Here is a 16,700-nt window from a genome sequence, read left to right as displayed (position 1 = left end):
AGCATTAAGCCGCAAAAGTGTTCTCCAAGTGGCTTTCTATATATATATTTTTTATTATTATTATTTATTTATTTCACATGAATGCTATATTTGTAAGCTTTAAGTTGTTCCTAATCGCATCTAAAAGAGGGAATGGATTATTGCACAAGCCGATAATGAGTTTTTTTTTTTTTTTTTTGGCCCGCCACCACCCCCCCTCTTCGGAGGACAACTTTATTGTTTAATAAAGCAAATTATATACACAATATATTACAATACTGATGACAGATTTATATACAGTGCGTGACCATTCAACCAATTTAGTAAGACCCTCGGTACATGAGGGGGGGGGGGGGGGGGGGGGAATTATAACACCACGAACAGAGTGTAACACATAACATATAAGACATGACAAGGTGATAGACAGACAACAGAGGGACAAGACAGTTGACAAACACAAAAACGTATTATTATTGATTAAGTAGAATGATCTTAAGCAAATTTTATTTGTTAATCTAAGATTTATATTAGTTGGTCCGATAATGAGTTGATAAGTTGATGTTGATAATGACTCACAATAAATGATGAGTCGTCAATTCATTCTTTCTTATCTCGAAACTGTTGTTAAGAATAGTTGGCCTATTTATTCTGGTGATCGGTATCCGTAATCAGCATCGGCCAATACTGCTTCCAGTGATCGATAATCAGCCCCAAAAATCCTGATTGGAGCACCCTTATTTTCAGTGACTAAAATGACAATGACTAAATGTGAGTAAAATATGACTAAAATGTCAGTTTATGTTGACTTAAACTAGACTAAATGGTTTTCTTTGACTAAGATAAGAATAAAATGGGGGAGATAAGGTTGACAAATATAATAAAAAACTAACGAATAAGGACATTTAATACAAGACTAAATTGACATTAACACAATGTTCATATTTGTTGAATATCTCTTGTCTGCCTGCTCGACCAAATGGTTGAGCACATTTTGAGTCACTATATTTTATTGAGAGAGGAGTACCTAACTTAACTCAAGCTGATTGAGCCATCTCTACCATCTACCAACATGCCAAAAAAAAAAAAAAAAAAAAATCCACTAGATGTCACAGTGTCAATCAACAGCACTTGTCAAAACACTTCCTCAAACATGGATTTCAGAAACAAACAAACAAACAAAAAAAATCACTCCTGCCATGTGAACTGTTTTTGGTGAAATTTTGCAAGGTAAGCATATTTTTTTGACATATTACACTGTAAGAGCCCTAACTTTACAAAATTATGTTACTTGGTGCCATGAAAAAAACTTTAGTATGTTTTTAATAATTTTTCAAAAACATGCTCAACCAAACGGTTGATTTGTCACATAATGGTTAACTGTCACCCCACTTTTGAGAATGGACATTAAAATGCACTATTAAAACTTGGTTCTAACTCAAGAATGATTTGGAATATAGACCTAAGTTTGGTCTTGTTTTAAAGAAAACACTCAGCAGATTATTGCTGAAGTGAAAGCACTTCAAAAAGTTTAAATTTACAGTAAATCAAATATACTGTACTTAATATTTTTTCTTTTATATAAAATATATATTTTACAATATATTTTTTACTATAAAATTACTATAAAATCAAAGCCATATATCTAACCAAGTTGTGTTCCAAATTTGAAGTTGATATCACAAAAAATTGAAGTTTTGTTTTTTTTGTTTAGGCGCAAAAATAGCCACCGGGTGACATACATTCCATTGAATTTAATTGTATGCATTCTGCCGTAACAAATTAATACATTTCTGTCCAAATATAATTTCTGTCACAAAATATGGAACCTTGAGACTCACACCTTTCTGACAATATGTGTTTTGTCAAGATTAGAAAAGGTTTTGATCATAAATTATGATGGGCAAAGAAAAAAGAAATCCTGTTGCTCTACCATACTTGACGGCGTTTTTCTTGAAACATAAAAGCCTAAAATGCCATTATATTCTTATATTCTTCTATATCTTTTGCTTTTTTTTTCTTTTTTTTTAGTTTTTTAATGCAGAAAGAATGTAATGTCTTTGATTTTGTTACTTTTAGTTGTGTTATTTATTTTTGTTTATTGTTAAAAAACAAGAAAACAATTTCCTGTGTTAAAATGAAAACCTGAAATATTTAATGGCATACTTCAATAAATAAAGAATTTTCAATATACAAAAATATTTTATTTTGATTATGTTTTTAAATAAATTGGTATTATAGTTCATATTTTCATAGTTCATATGAAAATATGTATACAATTTATTTTACCTTTAAGTGCCATCTCAACCATATGGTAGAGGCTGATATTTTTTAAATTATGGGATGTGTTGAAAAAAAAAAAAGACATTGACTGTGGTTACTAGCGACATAAGTAGATAAGAAATGCAAACAAAAAAAATTTCAAATGCCTTTTTCTTGGTGGGGCAGTTAAAGGGTTAAAGGTCACAAATGCCATCAGGTAAGGCCAGCCTGTTCCACTGGCTCCCACCACAAGTATGTTGTAACCACAGGAGTAGAGAATCACACATGATCCACTGACACTGCTGGTGACACTAATGGAGAGATGGGATGTTGACAAACACACAAAGTGTCACAATACTGTTTGTCTTCATTTTAAACAGCATGACTCATTTAAAACCTATCAAACATCTTTTTGTGAAATGTCTTATAACGCTGACCAGTAGTAATTACTTACCCAGTAATTAACCAGCAACCACTACTGACAGTATTCATATTAGTGGTAAAACAATATGAGATGTTCTTCACCTTGGTGGCATCACATCACTCTAGACTACATTACCAGAGTCAGATAACATCTTTATGAGTCCCCACATCAACCACAAGCTAGAAAATGAAGCAGCGCATGATGCGCATCATTCCTCCACTGGGACTCGTCTACACCCTTGAGTCCTTTTTACATAACAGAGATGCCCAAAACAACACCATATACTCATTACCATAAAATTCACTTCTAATAATTCACTTATTATGATAGAATTGCTCAGAAAAAGGTAGGAAGAGATAATTCAGTGAGTGCAATGTCAAAGTAAGCATGATGTGGAAGTGACTGATGGCACTGCTGAAACTGATGAAACTGACCAATGAATGACTCTCGTGTGGAATAATGTTAAATTAAATAACCACATCAAGCATGTGAGAAACGGATACAGGTCCTGATGCCACACTGCTTCACTGGTGGCTGAACAGACACACAAACATTCAGATTCAGCTTTTCTCTCCTTCTATGAGCTCAACACAAATATAATAAGGAGAGAACACACAACACAACACCCCTGAGACATACAGGATTACATCAGGGGACACGGGGAGACATGCAAGAGAGAAATGGATACAGAATTATGGCCAGTCTCAGCTTATTACAAACTAAAACACACAAACATTAATTCACTGTGAGTTAATGACAAGAACGGTGTAAAACAAACTTTTTACCGCTGCAACACACAATATCATGACATAATATCTCCATTACTAGTCCTGCTCAGTAACTGGTCTGGTCTGCAGTGACAGAGTCGTGACGCTTGGACTGATGATACACAGAGAAACATGAGAAATGTCACGTCACACGATGGGACTGAGAACAACATTCATACCTGCAAACTCGGGACCGGCGGTTGACCCTCGAGATGGGTTGGGGTTGGGGCTGAAGCAGGTTAAGGAAGGGGAGATCAACTCTAATACTACTAAATACTCATTAGGCCTACAATTTTAATTCTTCTAGACAAGTACTGGAATCAGCAATTGAAATAATCAGAAAATTCTGATATTAGAATAGATCTACATATTGTTTAGGTAAGCGTCGTGTATGTAATTAAAATGACCTGAAAAAACATGATTTACAGTTCGATTTAAACGACTGTTCAAAGAACTTAGGGTTTTTTGACAAAAGAAAAAGTTTTATAAAATAAGATATTATACTACATATACTATATGGTCAAAAGTACTGGGACACACATCTTAATTATTGAATTGAGGCGTTTAAATAAAACCAATTGCCACAGGTGTATAAGATCTAGCACCCAGCCATGCCGTCAGCACAAAACGTTTCAATGCCATTTTTGGTGATCAAAGACGAGTTTTAGGGGTTAACATTATTGATTACAGGGGGACTTTAAAAACATTTTCTTTGAGGAGTCCTCAATCCTCATACGTGTAAGTGGTGTTGCAAGTGTGGTTATGTAAATGACGTTATGAAATTAGGGAATGCAAATTAATTGTACGTCCTATATTAATTTAATAATAATTTAATACATTAAAAGGAAAACTAGTGAATTATCGCTGTCGGCGATATCTTTCTGACTATCGTCGATACATGATATCTATCAACACAACCATATCTTCCCCTTTTCTCATCTTGCTCAAAAATTCTACTTATTTTCAACATTTTTACTTTCCTCATTAAGTACCGAACAAAGCATGCTGGGAACAGATTCAGTAAACAAATAATTTGAGTACTTGATTAGTTCACATTCACCCTAAATAATTTAATCTAATAGATTGCACAATTTAGAGAATTACATTAATCGAAAGAAATGAAAAGTTTAGAAGAGAAACACAATTTTGTTGCGTAGATCGCAAATAATATAAGTAAATGGTATGTTGCTGTGCTGCCCGAAGCTCACATCATCAAGCAAAAGTTTACTCTAAAAGTAATGTCTCAAGGGACTAATGTCGCCCACAGTACAAATGTGTTTAATGATGCTTGTTCATAGAGTTTATGTTTAGAAAGCCACGATAAAACATTTATTGCAACTGTGTAAATGACAAGTGTTCTGGAGAGACTCTCACCAACTCAGACACTAAATTAAATGAGAGCAGAAACAGACACTGTTAGTATTGCTTCATAAAAATGAGAGATTTAATCAGTGTCACTTAGAGAGAGAGAGAAACTTTGTCGCCTTGTAACACAGACTTTTAAACATACAGTAGCCTCAGAAAGTGTGTACACAGTTAAGTCACATTTAAAAATGTCTGAATGTCATTGCATCATATTGTTGGATTACAAATTTATTAAATGTTTAATTTAGTTTGCAACAGTAAAAGTTGAGTACATTGAAGTTAGCATTTTAAAGGGTTAGTTCACCCAAAAATGAAAATTCTGTCAGTAATTACTCACCCTCATGTTGTTTCAACCGCGTAAGACCTTCGTTCATCTTCGGAACACAAATTAAGATATTTTTGATGAAATCTGAGTGCTGGATCACTTCTCCATAGGCTGCTAGGTGACCGAAACTTGCTGGCCCAGAAAAGTTATTAAAGAGATCGTTAATATAGTCCAAGTGACTACAGTGGCTCAATCTTAAAGGAGAAGTTCACTTTCAAACAAACTTTTGCTGATAATTTACTCACCCCCATGTCATCCAAGATGTCCATGTCTTTCTTTCTTCAGTCGCAAAGAAATTAAGGTTTTTGATGAAAACATTCCAGGATTTCCCCCCATGTAATGGATTCTATTGGGACCCAAACGGTAGAAGGTCCAAATGACAGTTTAAGTGCAGCTTCAAAGGGCTTTAAACGATACCAGACGATGAATAAGGGTCTTATCTAGCGAAACGATCGGTCATTTCCAAAATAAATAAAAAAGTTTAAGTTTTATAAGCACAAATGTTCGCCTTGCTCTGTTCTGTGATGCGCGTTCGTGACGTCACGTAATACGCAATTACGTTGAAAAGGTCACGCTTGAAAAATTTCTGTCCTGAAGAAAATGTTCTTTTTGGCTTTTTAATATTAAAACACCGAGGATACGCACACGAAATGGGCATTTTAAACGATAAACTGACACAAATACATTTGAAAATGTGTATATGGTCCTCCTTCCGCACATTTGTAAACACGTCAAGCGTGACCTTTTCAACGTAATTGCGTATTACGTGACGTCACGAACGCGCATCACAAAACAGAGCAAGGCGAGCGTTTGTGCTTATAAAACTTAAACTTTTTTATTTATTTTGGAAATGACCGATCGTTTCGCTAGATAAGACCCTTATTCATCGTCTGGTATCGTTTAAAGCCCTTTGAAGCTGCACTGAAACTGTCATTTGGACCTTCTACCGTTTGGGTCCCAATAGAATCCATTACATGGGGGGAAATCCTGGAATGTTTTCATCAAAAACCTTAATTTCTTTGCGACTGAAGAAAGAAAGACATGGACATCTTGGATGACATGGGGGTGAGTAAATTATCAGCAAAAGTTTTTTTGAAAGTGAACTTCTCCTTTAAGTATATCAAGCGACGAGAATACTTTTTGTGCGCAAAAACAAACAAAAATAACGACTTTATTCCACTATTCATTTCCTTCTCTCTGGGCCTCTAGTTGGTTCACGTAGTGTTTTTGCGCTGCGCGTCTGTGTTACACGTCACCACGTAGGCTCACTATTGGCCGACGCTGGTCATGTGTGTGATGCGTGATGACGTGCAACACAGACGCGCAGCGCATAAACACTACGAGGCCCAGAGAGAAGGCCTATGGAGAGGTGATCCAGCACTCAGATTTCATCAAAAATATCTTAATTTGTGTTCCGAAGATGAACGAAGGTCTTACGCGGTTGGAACAACATGAGGGTGAGTAATTACTGACAGAATTTAAATTTTTGGGTGAACTAACCCTTTAAGGTTAGGTTAGGATAATAGTAACAACAGTTTCTGCCAGTCCTGTTTTTCTCTATTGTGTTTTAAATGAGTCAGATCACTGAGATTCTCACCTTTCGGAGCCCAGACGTTGAATCATTAGGTTGATTGACTTTCACCTTTTGTCTTTAATGGCTCTCGGATGGCTCTTGGAATTGGAGTTCCTGGCCAGTATCAGCATGTGAATAGTTATGCTGATTCAATTGGACTCAGAGTAGGGTGTGTTCCCACTTCATTTGCATGCTTTATTCAGAGTTCCCGCCTCTATGTAATCCCTCCCCCTTGGAATGTATATAACTACAATGCATACTGTATTAGAGTCAGATCATGTTGGAAGTACTACAGCAACGTACAGCGGAGTTCTCAATAAAGAATAACTTCTGTTGAACGTGATCCCAACTGTCTCCTGGTCTTGCGTCGATGAAAGAAAACTTTACAACAATATATACAATGTATTTTAAAGAAAGGTAGTACAAACATGCTTTAAGCACAACAAGTAGTTTGTGTTTTTAATGTATAACGTAATGTAAAACAAATACTACTAAAAATAAAGACAGAAAAATGTAACATTGTGTTTGTAAAACGCTGGATCATGTCGATAGTTGATGTGATTCTCTACAACTGTGATTCCTCTGCTAGGACAGATGTGTGAACTTGAGGAAGACAAGTGAACATATTCTTGGGAAGCTCTAATTTAACTAAGTTCAGAAGTCATAACTATAATGGCTGTGTAGGCTACATACACTTATAATCAGTTCCCCTCAATTCATCTGACTGAGCTTCATATACGAATGTAATTTTGATCTGAATGAAAAGGTTTGGAGTCGATCTAAATCAGTTAAATAAGAAAAATATTTTTTAACACGTCATCAAGGTAAAAATAGCACTCATACAGGGCTGCCCCCTAATAGTCGATTAAACGTTAGTCGACCCAAAAAGTTTTAGTCTGTTAAAGGTGAACTAAGTAACTTTTTTATCTTAACTGAACAGCTTCGGAGTCATTGGAATGGTTATATGACTGTTTTCGGGTTGAATGGTGGTCTTCTCGCACCCCCCGAGCGCCTGTGAGCGGAAAAACCACACTTGCAACTTTGGGCCGGCAGGCCGTGAGCTTCAGCGTCAGAAAGTATCGCGTGATATCAGGTCTCGCGATGTAACGAATTGATTTACGGCACTGCACACATACACTATCTAAACATTTATATGCTGGCCTTCTGTGTATCATACCTCAGTGGACATTGCTCCGTGCGTTCGCCGGCTTCTTTGAAAACAAATGCACAGGACCAGCGGGAGAAGATGGTAGGGGAGAGAGTCGCCAACGAGTTTTGACGACAGTGTTGTCAAATATTTATTCCGAAGCTGTAGGGGGAGCTCTATAGAGAAACCCGCGAGCAAAAGTAAGTCACGCAGTCCGTGAGGGACAGATCGTTAACGGCGGTTCCTTGTGGTAATTGCAGTATCCCAGGCAGGACATCCAAACGTTCGCCTAGCATCCATTATTCTCAAATATCTCTAATCATTTGGGACAAATAAGTAGCAACTTTACATGGCTGCTCACTCTAACGTTAACCTAGATAAATGTTTGGCGCACATCCAAGTGTTTGTGCGGAGTGTGAAAGCTAAAGTATTAGCGCACTTACTGCATGACATGGAGGAGCTGGCGCGATCACTCGCATTTTTTCATGACAACAGCGGAATCAAATTAAAATACGCTTACAGGAAAGAGTAATACATCATTCAAAGCTGTAAAGGGTTTTGTTTGTACAAACTACTTTTATTTGTGTAAACTCACAAAAACAAGAAAATGTTGTGCCTTGGTTCTGGATGTTGGTTTGATACCAAATAAAAATCTTCTGACAATTCCTCAAAGTCAGCCATGATCACGAATCACGTTCGCTACTAGCTAGTTAGTCACGTTGGTTTTGTTGACGGAACGGCGCTTCTCGGGTGCTGCGCTAATCACTCCGCCCAAGTAGCAGTGCTTCACCTTCTGAGAAAATAGTTCCCAGTATTTATTTACGTTTAAAAAATGGCTGTGTCTCATATGACCTAGTTATTTGTACACACTGTGACTATACAAATCACAACATGTAAATAGGAAAATGTTGGCGTTATTTTGTCACTTATTGGGATTAGTATGCTAGCTGTAGCCATTTACATCCAGTCTTTGTGCTAAGCTAGGCTAGCGGTGGGTGCGCCAGACAGAGTAACGGCACGCACGGAGATGAAAAAGGTATGTATGGACTTATCTAACTCTGGGGGATACAGTGAATAAGCTAAAGTCCCAAAAAGTCGAAGTGTTCCTTTAAAATGAAGAAAACATAACTGACATTAAAAATGGTAAGCAAGCGCTGCTTTGTTTACGATTTGTATATCTTGTATACTTTGAGTGACAAATATAGACTATTGATACTGCTGATATCTAGGCTACAGTTAATTCCTTACACGCAGACACAAAACATACGTGCTAGTTTGCAGTCGGCTGTAGTCTGTGCTGTGTGTTCAAGCGCAGCTTTTTGGTCCAGACGCAGCCGACGTGAGGCGACAACACCATCGCTAGTTCTTTGAAGTGACTACTTATCGCCACCTACTGGTGTAACTATGTAATTGATACAATCTTCAGTTGAAGCGTCAAGTTACTTTTGATAGGTGATTTACTCTATTTTGATCACTACTGTAGACATCAGAGTTTATATCTGAACTATAAACTTTTATACCAGTACTTCTGTGATAATCTGAATGTTTGTAACAGAAATAATGAGACTGTATGGTTGAAAAACTTTTTCATACCTATAGCCTACATGACAACTGCTCTCTCTGGATCAGCGGCAGCGCCAACGCAGGTTTGTTCCGTTGTGATCGTAATTGTTAAAGGTTTTAAAGACACAGCCGAATCATTGTCATTTAGGAATAATCTTTCAATGATTAACCATTAGGGGTGGGGAAAAATTCGATTCTTCGATGCATCGCGATGCGGACGTGGACGATTCTTAAAATTGAATATATTAAAATTGTAGAGTAAATATATACAAGTAGTCTACATACAAAACACAACAAATTTACATAAATTCACAATAAAACCTAAGCCACCTAACCCAAATACAATAATTTAACACTAAATAATACTACAGTACTAGTAACAGCAAAGTCTGTATTCGGTATGCTACAAACCAGCTTTTAATTTCAGCAGTTCTTTTCACATTTTTTCCCTTCTCTGGACAAATACGACACCTCTCCTGACTTACTGCATGTCCTGCACAAGGTGAGCGTTATTTTAGAGCGCATCACCTTAAATGCTGTGAAACCCATCGTGGAGGAAGGACGCCGTCATGTTTAGCGCTCATCAGGATCAACTGAAGGCTGGATTTTCAAAAGTACGTGAGGTTCGCAGCTCTATTCTTGCAGTAAACTTGCACAACGTTCTTGAATGAATAATTTATTATTCTGGTCTGTTATTGTATGGACATCGACTTTTCACACTAAACATGACGCGTGAACAAAACGAACAGTGATTGGTTGCGTTACATGTCAGTCAGTCCTTGGCTGATATTTTTATTCTTAAATACATGTAAGTGAATGTGTTTTGTCATTTAAGAAACCTTTATAATGATCATGATTCATGTTAGTTGATCTATAAAGGGGCGCCATGTTAGTACGCACTGCAGTTCAGAGAATTGAATCAGTCAGATTTAGGCCTACAGCACGTCAATTCATCCACTTCTCCCGAAATACATTAATGCAAGTGGCTGGTGAAGTGTGAGAAGAATAGAGTCAATGTTATAGTTACCTACACAATGTGTATCTAAACATGTCATCAATTTATAATTGAAAGGATTGTTATTGCCGCTTCCATAGACATCAGTGTGTATTTTACAAACTATAAAATGTTGTTTTGCTAGTGTATTTAAATGTCTGAAACCTAAAATAAAGCTTGTGTGGTTGAAAACACTGAATAGTTGTGATATAATATGACAGCGCTGAGAGCGAACGCAGATTTGAATTTAGAAGTTGATGACGTTGATCACACCGGTGTGAATGATCGGACGCATTAAAGGGTTAACTAGCGATCACATGCGGTGATGATGCTTCTTACGTCCGTTTCGGAGAACCAGAGTATTCCAAAATAAACCAAATATTTCAACAGACAGCTGAGGTATTTATGTGGCACTGAAATGAGGCACCGAAATCGGTGTTTTGATTCGGTCCAGTTACATATGGTACCGGTTCCATATCGGTGCCCGGTTTCGGTACCCAACCCTATTCATAAACACCTCTGATTGGCCATTGTGTTCACAAGCTCAACGGATATGTCTGTGATTGGCTACAGTGATCAACGCACGAGAGCATTTGAGAGCACACGGAAGTGTTTAAACGTTTTTTGAAAGCAGGAGCGTTTGAAAGCACAAGCAGGCGTATACCAGCGCCAGTGGACCGATCCACTGATAGACGGCTGTTTTCAAACACTCCCGTGTGTATCTGTGCAAGCGCTCGCTGAAGAGCGTCATTGATGTATATTTACAACATGTTTTTGAAGCGCTGATCATTGTAGCCAATCACAGACATATTTGATGAGCGCATGAGTACAATGGCCATTCCGAGGGGTTTATGATTCTGCTCAACAGCGCTCAAAGCGTCACAATTTTAAAATTTCACTATTGACTTTTGACAACACTAGTCTGCGTGAGACGCCCTCTGGCGTTCAGATGGAGCAGCGTTTACTACCGATCAGCCGTGCTGCACTGACAAGCTGCGCATAAAATAACTGCAGCCTTTGCCAAATCGCGTGCAGTCCTAAATGTGATTTTTCACTGCTACATTTGAACCACTGACCCAACAAGGTGGGTAGAAAATATCCTGCTGATAGAAGGGCTGCTGAAGGTTTACTCCTTTTCTAATCCGATCGCGAGAACATGTAAACACTTGATCGGACTGAAAACTTAAACTCAAAGGACTGCGCAATGACGTAAGCCTTGATTATACTCCCGTACAGACATGACATGAAATGTCCATTTGCTCCATATGCACGACCCTGTTTGCCATCATGAACCAGAGTCTCCAAGTCTCACTCCTGCTCACTAAAACCTCAAATCTAACCTCAAAATCGGCAGCTTACAGTGTAATCTTAAAATGTGATATCATATTGCCAAATATCATAACGCATAATAACGACTTCATTCAATTTCTTCTCTTCCTTTTTTTGTGCACAAAAAGTATTCTCAAGTTCTAAAACAGTGAATTACCAGTTGACGTTTTCTTTTTTCTTATTTTGACTTGCTGAAGCTCATCCTGAGCAGTTGCACTGTAGTACAGTATGAGCTTATGATGCTAATTAGCCAAGAGCTATAAAGCTGATGCTAAAGTGCTCGCCTCAACTGTATGAGGCTAACATGCTAACCAGCTAAGAAGCTAAATGCTAGTTAACCAGTCAGAGACCACTTTACACAATTCATTTTGACAGCACAAGCTAGGCGGCTAACTAGCCAAGAAACCAACACGCTAGCATGCTAAGGGGCTAACACGCTTGTCAGCCAATACCACGCTAGCTAATTAGCAAGAATGCTATCCAGCTAAAGAGCTAACCCAACCGCAGCCTGCTAGCCTCATACTGTAACTCCCGTACAGACATGTACACTGATGCATATTACTTGTAAACTGGGAAATTTCCCTCCACGAGTTATTGCACATCTGGCTGTCTTTATATTGTTTTAATGACGGATTGTAGAGGTGTGGGGCTTCTTCACACGGCCTTTCTTCAAATTCGACGTCCATGTTTTTCCAGCACATGTGCAGTTGGTGCTTTTGTAGCATAGTGACCGCGTGGTAAAAAATGTGAGGCACGCGGATGTCCGCAAAGATCCTCCGCGTACACCCTCCGATGACCATTTTTACATCCCGAGGACCGTAGCGCTCTCGTGCAAGCGGAACATTAACACTAGCTGTAGAAATAGCGTAATGACGTATGACATGTGGAACGAGCTGTTCTTCCTGTTGAATAAAGTGTCTCATAAATGAGTATCCCGTCACTCTAAAATTCTCCTTTCACTCCTTCAGTGTCTGCGAAGTGGACCAGGACAACGTCCCACCAATCCTTGCTTCGGATTCTCATCCACAGACGACTGGGTTTGTCGTCAAAAAATTTGACGTTTGGGCATGTCAAAAAATCTATCGCGATTTAAAGCTTGTGACATATACGCGCACATCAACCTGTAAACACTACATTCAGATTCACCAATCGGAATGAATTCAGGGTGTCATCAACACTCAATGTCCCTCAGCAACAGGCGTTTTTGTTGTTGCTCACTCTTTTTTTCTGTAATATAAATAATCAGCCTATAGTTTAAAGTTAAAGATATTAATAAGTTGAGAGTCTTATGTTTATTTGACGGAAATTTCACATTTCTTGTTTGTATGAAGGCTACATACAAATAAAAGGTGAACATTGATTTATTTGTACCATTTTTATTTCTAAAATATTATATAGTTTTATAGGAGGTTTTATAGACGTGGCAAATTAGTTTTTCAGAAGTTTGTAGGTACAGACATCATCCGTTGTGGCCGTTCTTAGCAGTTTTTCTGAGGCTTTTATATTGTTCATGGCGATATCGCAATTACATCGTATCAACCGAAATTAAGAAATATATCGCGATATAAATTTTGGCCATATTGTCCAGCCCTATACTGAACACTTATCGAACTCGTGCTCTCGACATTTCAGCGGTGTGTTACTGTAAAACTCGTATTGTGTAGTGTCATGCTGTGAACAGGACTTATACAACAGCATTAGGAAGCGAGGAGTTCTCTGTAGCAGAAACTGCTGTATGAAACTCTCTCTGGCCGCAGTCTTTTAACCAGGCTTATCCCTCTCTCTCTGGAGCACCAAGAGCCAACATGGATGCCCAGCACATTCCCACTGACACAAAATGGCAGTGCAAAGATCAGTGGTGTTATCAGGCCAGGACATAAACAGGACTGCAGGGGAGGTTTATCATTAGACTTCGTAATGGAGGCAGACGGGAGAAGGTGAGGCTATTTTGGGCAGCCTCCGACTCAGTGGATGTGTTTCAAGAGTGCTAAATAATCGATTTATACTTCAAAAACAACACATCTGGGAGATACAGCTACAGTAAACAGATGCAGCTTAATAGCATCACCCAGGCTTGATAAATTAAATTACATTTCCACATCTTAGACAGAAAGTAATGACAAGACAACATAATTCAAATATAAAAAGCATGTAAAAGTAAAGGATTTAGTAGTTAGCCTAATCCTTAATACTGCCTCTTGCTCTTTGTCCTTTTTGCACTCTCTGGTGAAGAGGCATCATTTCCTTGACATTCTGCACGGGTCTCCTGCTCTCAGGCCCCTGCACAAGCACCCGGGTGAACCCTTACAATGCAGGGATGTCATTTTAGCTTTCTGCTCTTCACAGGCACAGTCAGTGTCCACCTGTTTCTGACACATACTTATACTGTCAATTAAAAACACCTACTTTGGGTTTCATGCCATCACTTTATTCACTATATATATATATATATATATATATATATATATATATATATATATATATAATGTACATGTTGATTGATTATTGAAAATTTGTATAATTTATATTTGCATTGCTACACTAGTGGTTGTTCACAATATCTATTCTTGCAGTTAAACAGCCCTTGAGAGTTTCTCACCTAAACATCTCCCCGGGGGAATATCACTTATCTTTAGTCTCTTTGCAATGAAAACAACACATGCAAAAGCAACAGCATGGAAAGAGTACAGTGAAATGATCTCATTTAGGTCTGATGACAGACAAACACATTAGTATTAGGATGCAATGCTCAGTGACAGGATGAAAGGTCAGCTGTGCAGACTGACACAACTTGACAACTGGCCAACAACTCCAATAATATCCTAAATGCCATGTGTGTGAAGTGGACAACACCTTAAATAAGGCACAATGCCAAAACTTGCACCCATTACAGCAAGACCAAGCCCAAACTGTTAGGAGTAACTCTATATGTGTGATACATTAAATGTGCTTTATTACAAATGTGCATAGAAACATACACTGCAACAACAACAAAAAAAAAAAATATATATATATATATATATATAAAAAAATAACTTCCCAAAACAATTAACAAGTGACTTAACAATAAAAAAAGTTAATAAAAGGCAGGGTAGAAAACAAATCAATTCCATTTGCTCCATATGCGCGACCCTGTTTGCCATCATGAACCAGAGTCTCCAAGTCTCACTCCTGCTCACTAAAACCTCAAATCTAACCTCAAAATCGGCAGCTTACAGTGTAATCTTAAAATGTGATATCATATTGCCAAATATCATAACGCATATAAGTTCTAAAACAGTGAATTACCAGTTGACGTTTTCTTTTTTCTTATTTTGACTTGCTGAAGCTCATCCTGAGCAGTTGCACTGTAGTACAGTATGAGCTTATGATGCTAATTAGCCAAGAGCTATAATTCTGATGCTAAAGTGCTCGCCTCAACTGTATGAGGCTAACATGCTAACCAGCTAAGAAGCTAAATGCTAGTTAGCCAGTCAGAGACCACTTTACACAATTCATTTTGACAGCACAAGCTAGGCGGCTAACTAGCCAAGAAACCAACACGCTAGCATGCTAAGGGGCTAACACGCTTGTCAGCCAATACCGCGCTAGCTAATTAGCAAGAATGCTATCCAGCTAAAGAGCTAACCCAACCGCAGCCTGCTAGCCTCATACTGTAACTCGTAAGCCAAGTCGGTCGAGTAATTGTAAGCTAATTTTAACTCCACAAACGGAACCTTCAACCAAAGTCCTTCTACTATCCAAAACTAGAAACTTCGGAGAATAAAACAAGCACACTTTACCTTCTTTGGCTGGTGCGAGCGGCGCGCCGTGTGTGTGTGGAAGCGGCGCCGGGGACGCGCTCGAGAGCCGCTGCTGCTGCTGGAGCCAAGATGGCGTCCCCTCCAAACTTCCACTGTTACTTTGCGCACTCATCGAGACACTTTTAGAGAATCATAGAGCAAAACACCAATCAGCTGTCCACGCAAAACACATCAGACAAAATGTAGGAGGTTAAGTGAATGATGGTGTGTGTGTTTTTTTTTCATCGGGAGAGGAGGGGCTGTCAACACTTGGGACAGACACACAAACCTTCATCGCCCTCTGCAGTGCGTCTAGAAGCGCCTGCTGCTACTGAAGAGGATCAAGATGAAATGAAGACATGAAGCTGCTCTGTCTCTCTCTCTCTCTCGAAACACTATCGCGATACTTGACACTCATCCCATGGAAATTAGCTGGGGGGAGAGACTTGGGGGCCACTTAGAAATTACTGTCCCATCGGTCTAAACATCATATCCATCACACACATGCTTATGTCTGTGGTGTAAATACACTGCCCGGCCAAAAAAAAAAATGGTTGTTTGGATTTAAATAGGGAGATGCTTAAAAGTCTATGAATTGGATTATTATTGCAGTGGTTATTATATTTATAACATGTTATGTTTGGCAAGAGTTCTTCTAGCCCTAATTGATGGAGTGTGTAAGTTAGCTTTTCATTTCTTAAACAATCATGTAGGAAGACACGTGTCTTCATGTATTCTAAAATGAAATTGTATTTCTACAATGAAATGTATTTCATTTTCATACTTGGAATATACGTGTCTGGACGTATTCCAGGATGACAATGTCAAGATTCATCAGGCTCAAACTGTGAAAGAATAGTTGGAAGGAGCATAAAGAATAATTTTCACACATGAATTGGCACCTTAAATTCATTGTAAGTCTTTGAGATGTGCTGGAGGAGACTGTAGAGTGCTGGACTCTTGCATTGTCAATACAAAATCTTGACCAAAAATGTATGCACCTCTTGATGGAAATAACATCACAACATTTATTTCCACTCTTAAGCATTTGCCTATTCAAATCGAAACAGCAACTTTTTTTTTTGGCCAGGCAGTGCAGATGGCTATAAATATCAACCTATGACATAGATTCGCTTCAAATCAGTGTGTATCAAGGTAAAAATGAAAGTACATGCGATCTCATGCAATGCAAT

At 38.3% G+C, this 16,700-nt stretch overlaps 1 protein-coding gene across 10 annotated transcripts in view; it reads right to left on the bottom strand.

Moving 5' to 3' along the window:
* The window catches only part of tlk1a (tousled-like kinase 1a), a 48,707-nt gene extending 32,849 nt beyond the window's left edge, over positions 1–15,858 (bottom strand). For 5 of the 10 annotated variants that reach the window (XM_084121449.1, XM_084121453.1, XM_084121457.1 and 2 more), the window contains exon 1: positions 15,508–15,772. In XM_084121449.1, coding sequence (XP_083977575.1) covers positions 15,508–15,640 — 133 coding nt within the window. In that variant the 5' untranslated portion in view covers positions 15,641–15,772. Of the gene's footprint in view, positions 1–15,507; positions 15,774–15,796 lie in introns of those variants that run through there. The other 5 variants (XM_084121454.1, XM_084121451.1, XM_084121458.1 and 2 more) reach the window with 5 other exon arrangements.
* Between the last annotated feature and the right edge of the window lie 842 nt (positions 15,859–16,700).

Source organism: Abramis brama, assembly GCF_963993115.1.
Source record: "Abramis brama genome assembly, chromosome: 8".
In the NCBI taxonomy this organism is placed as follows: domain Eukaryota; kingdom Metazoa; phylum Chordata; class Actinopteri; order Cypriniformes; family Leuciscidae; genus Abramis; species Abramis brama.
The sequence above is the reverse complement of the archived record's forward strand: the minus strand, read 5'-3'. Positions and strand labels throughout refer to the sequence as shown.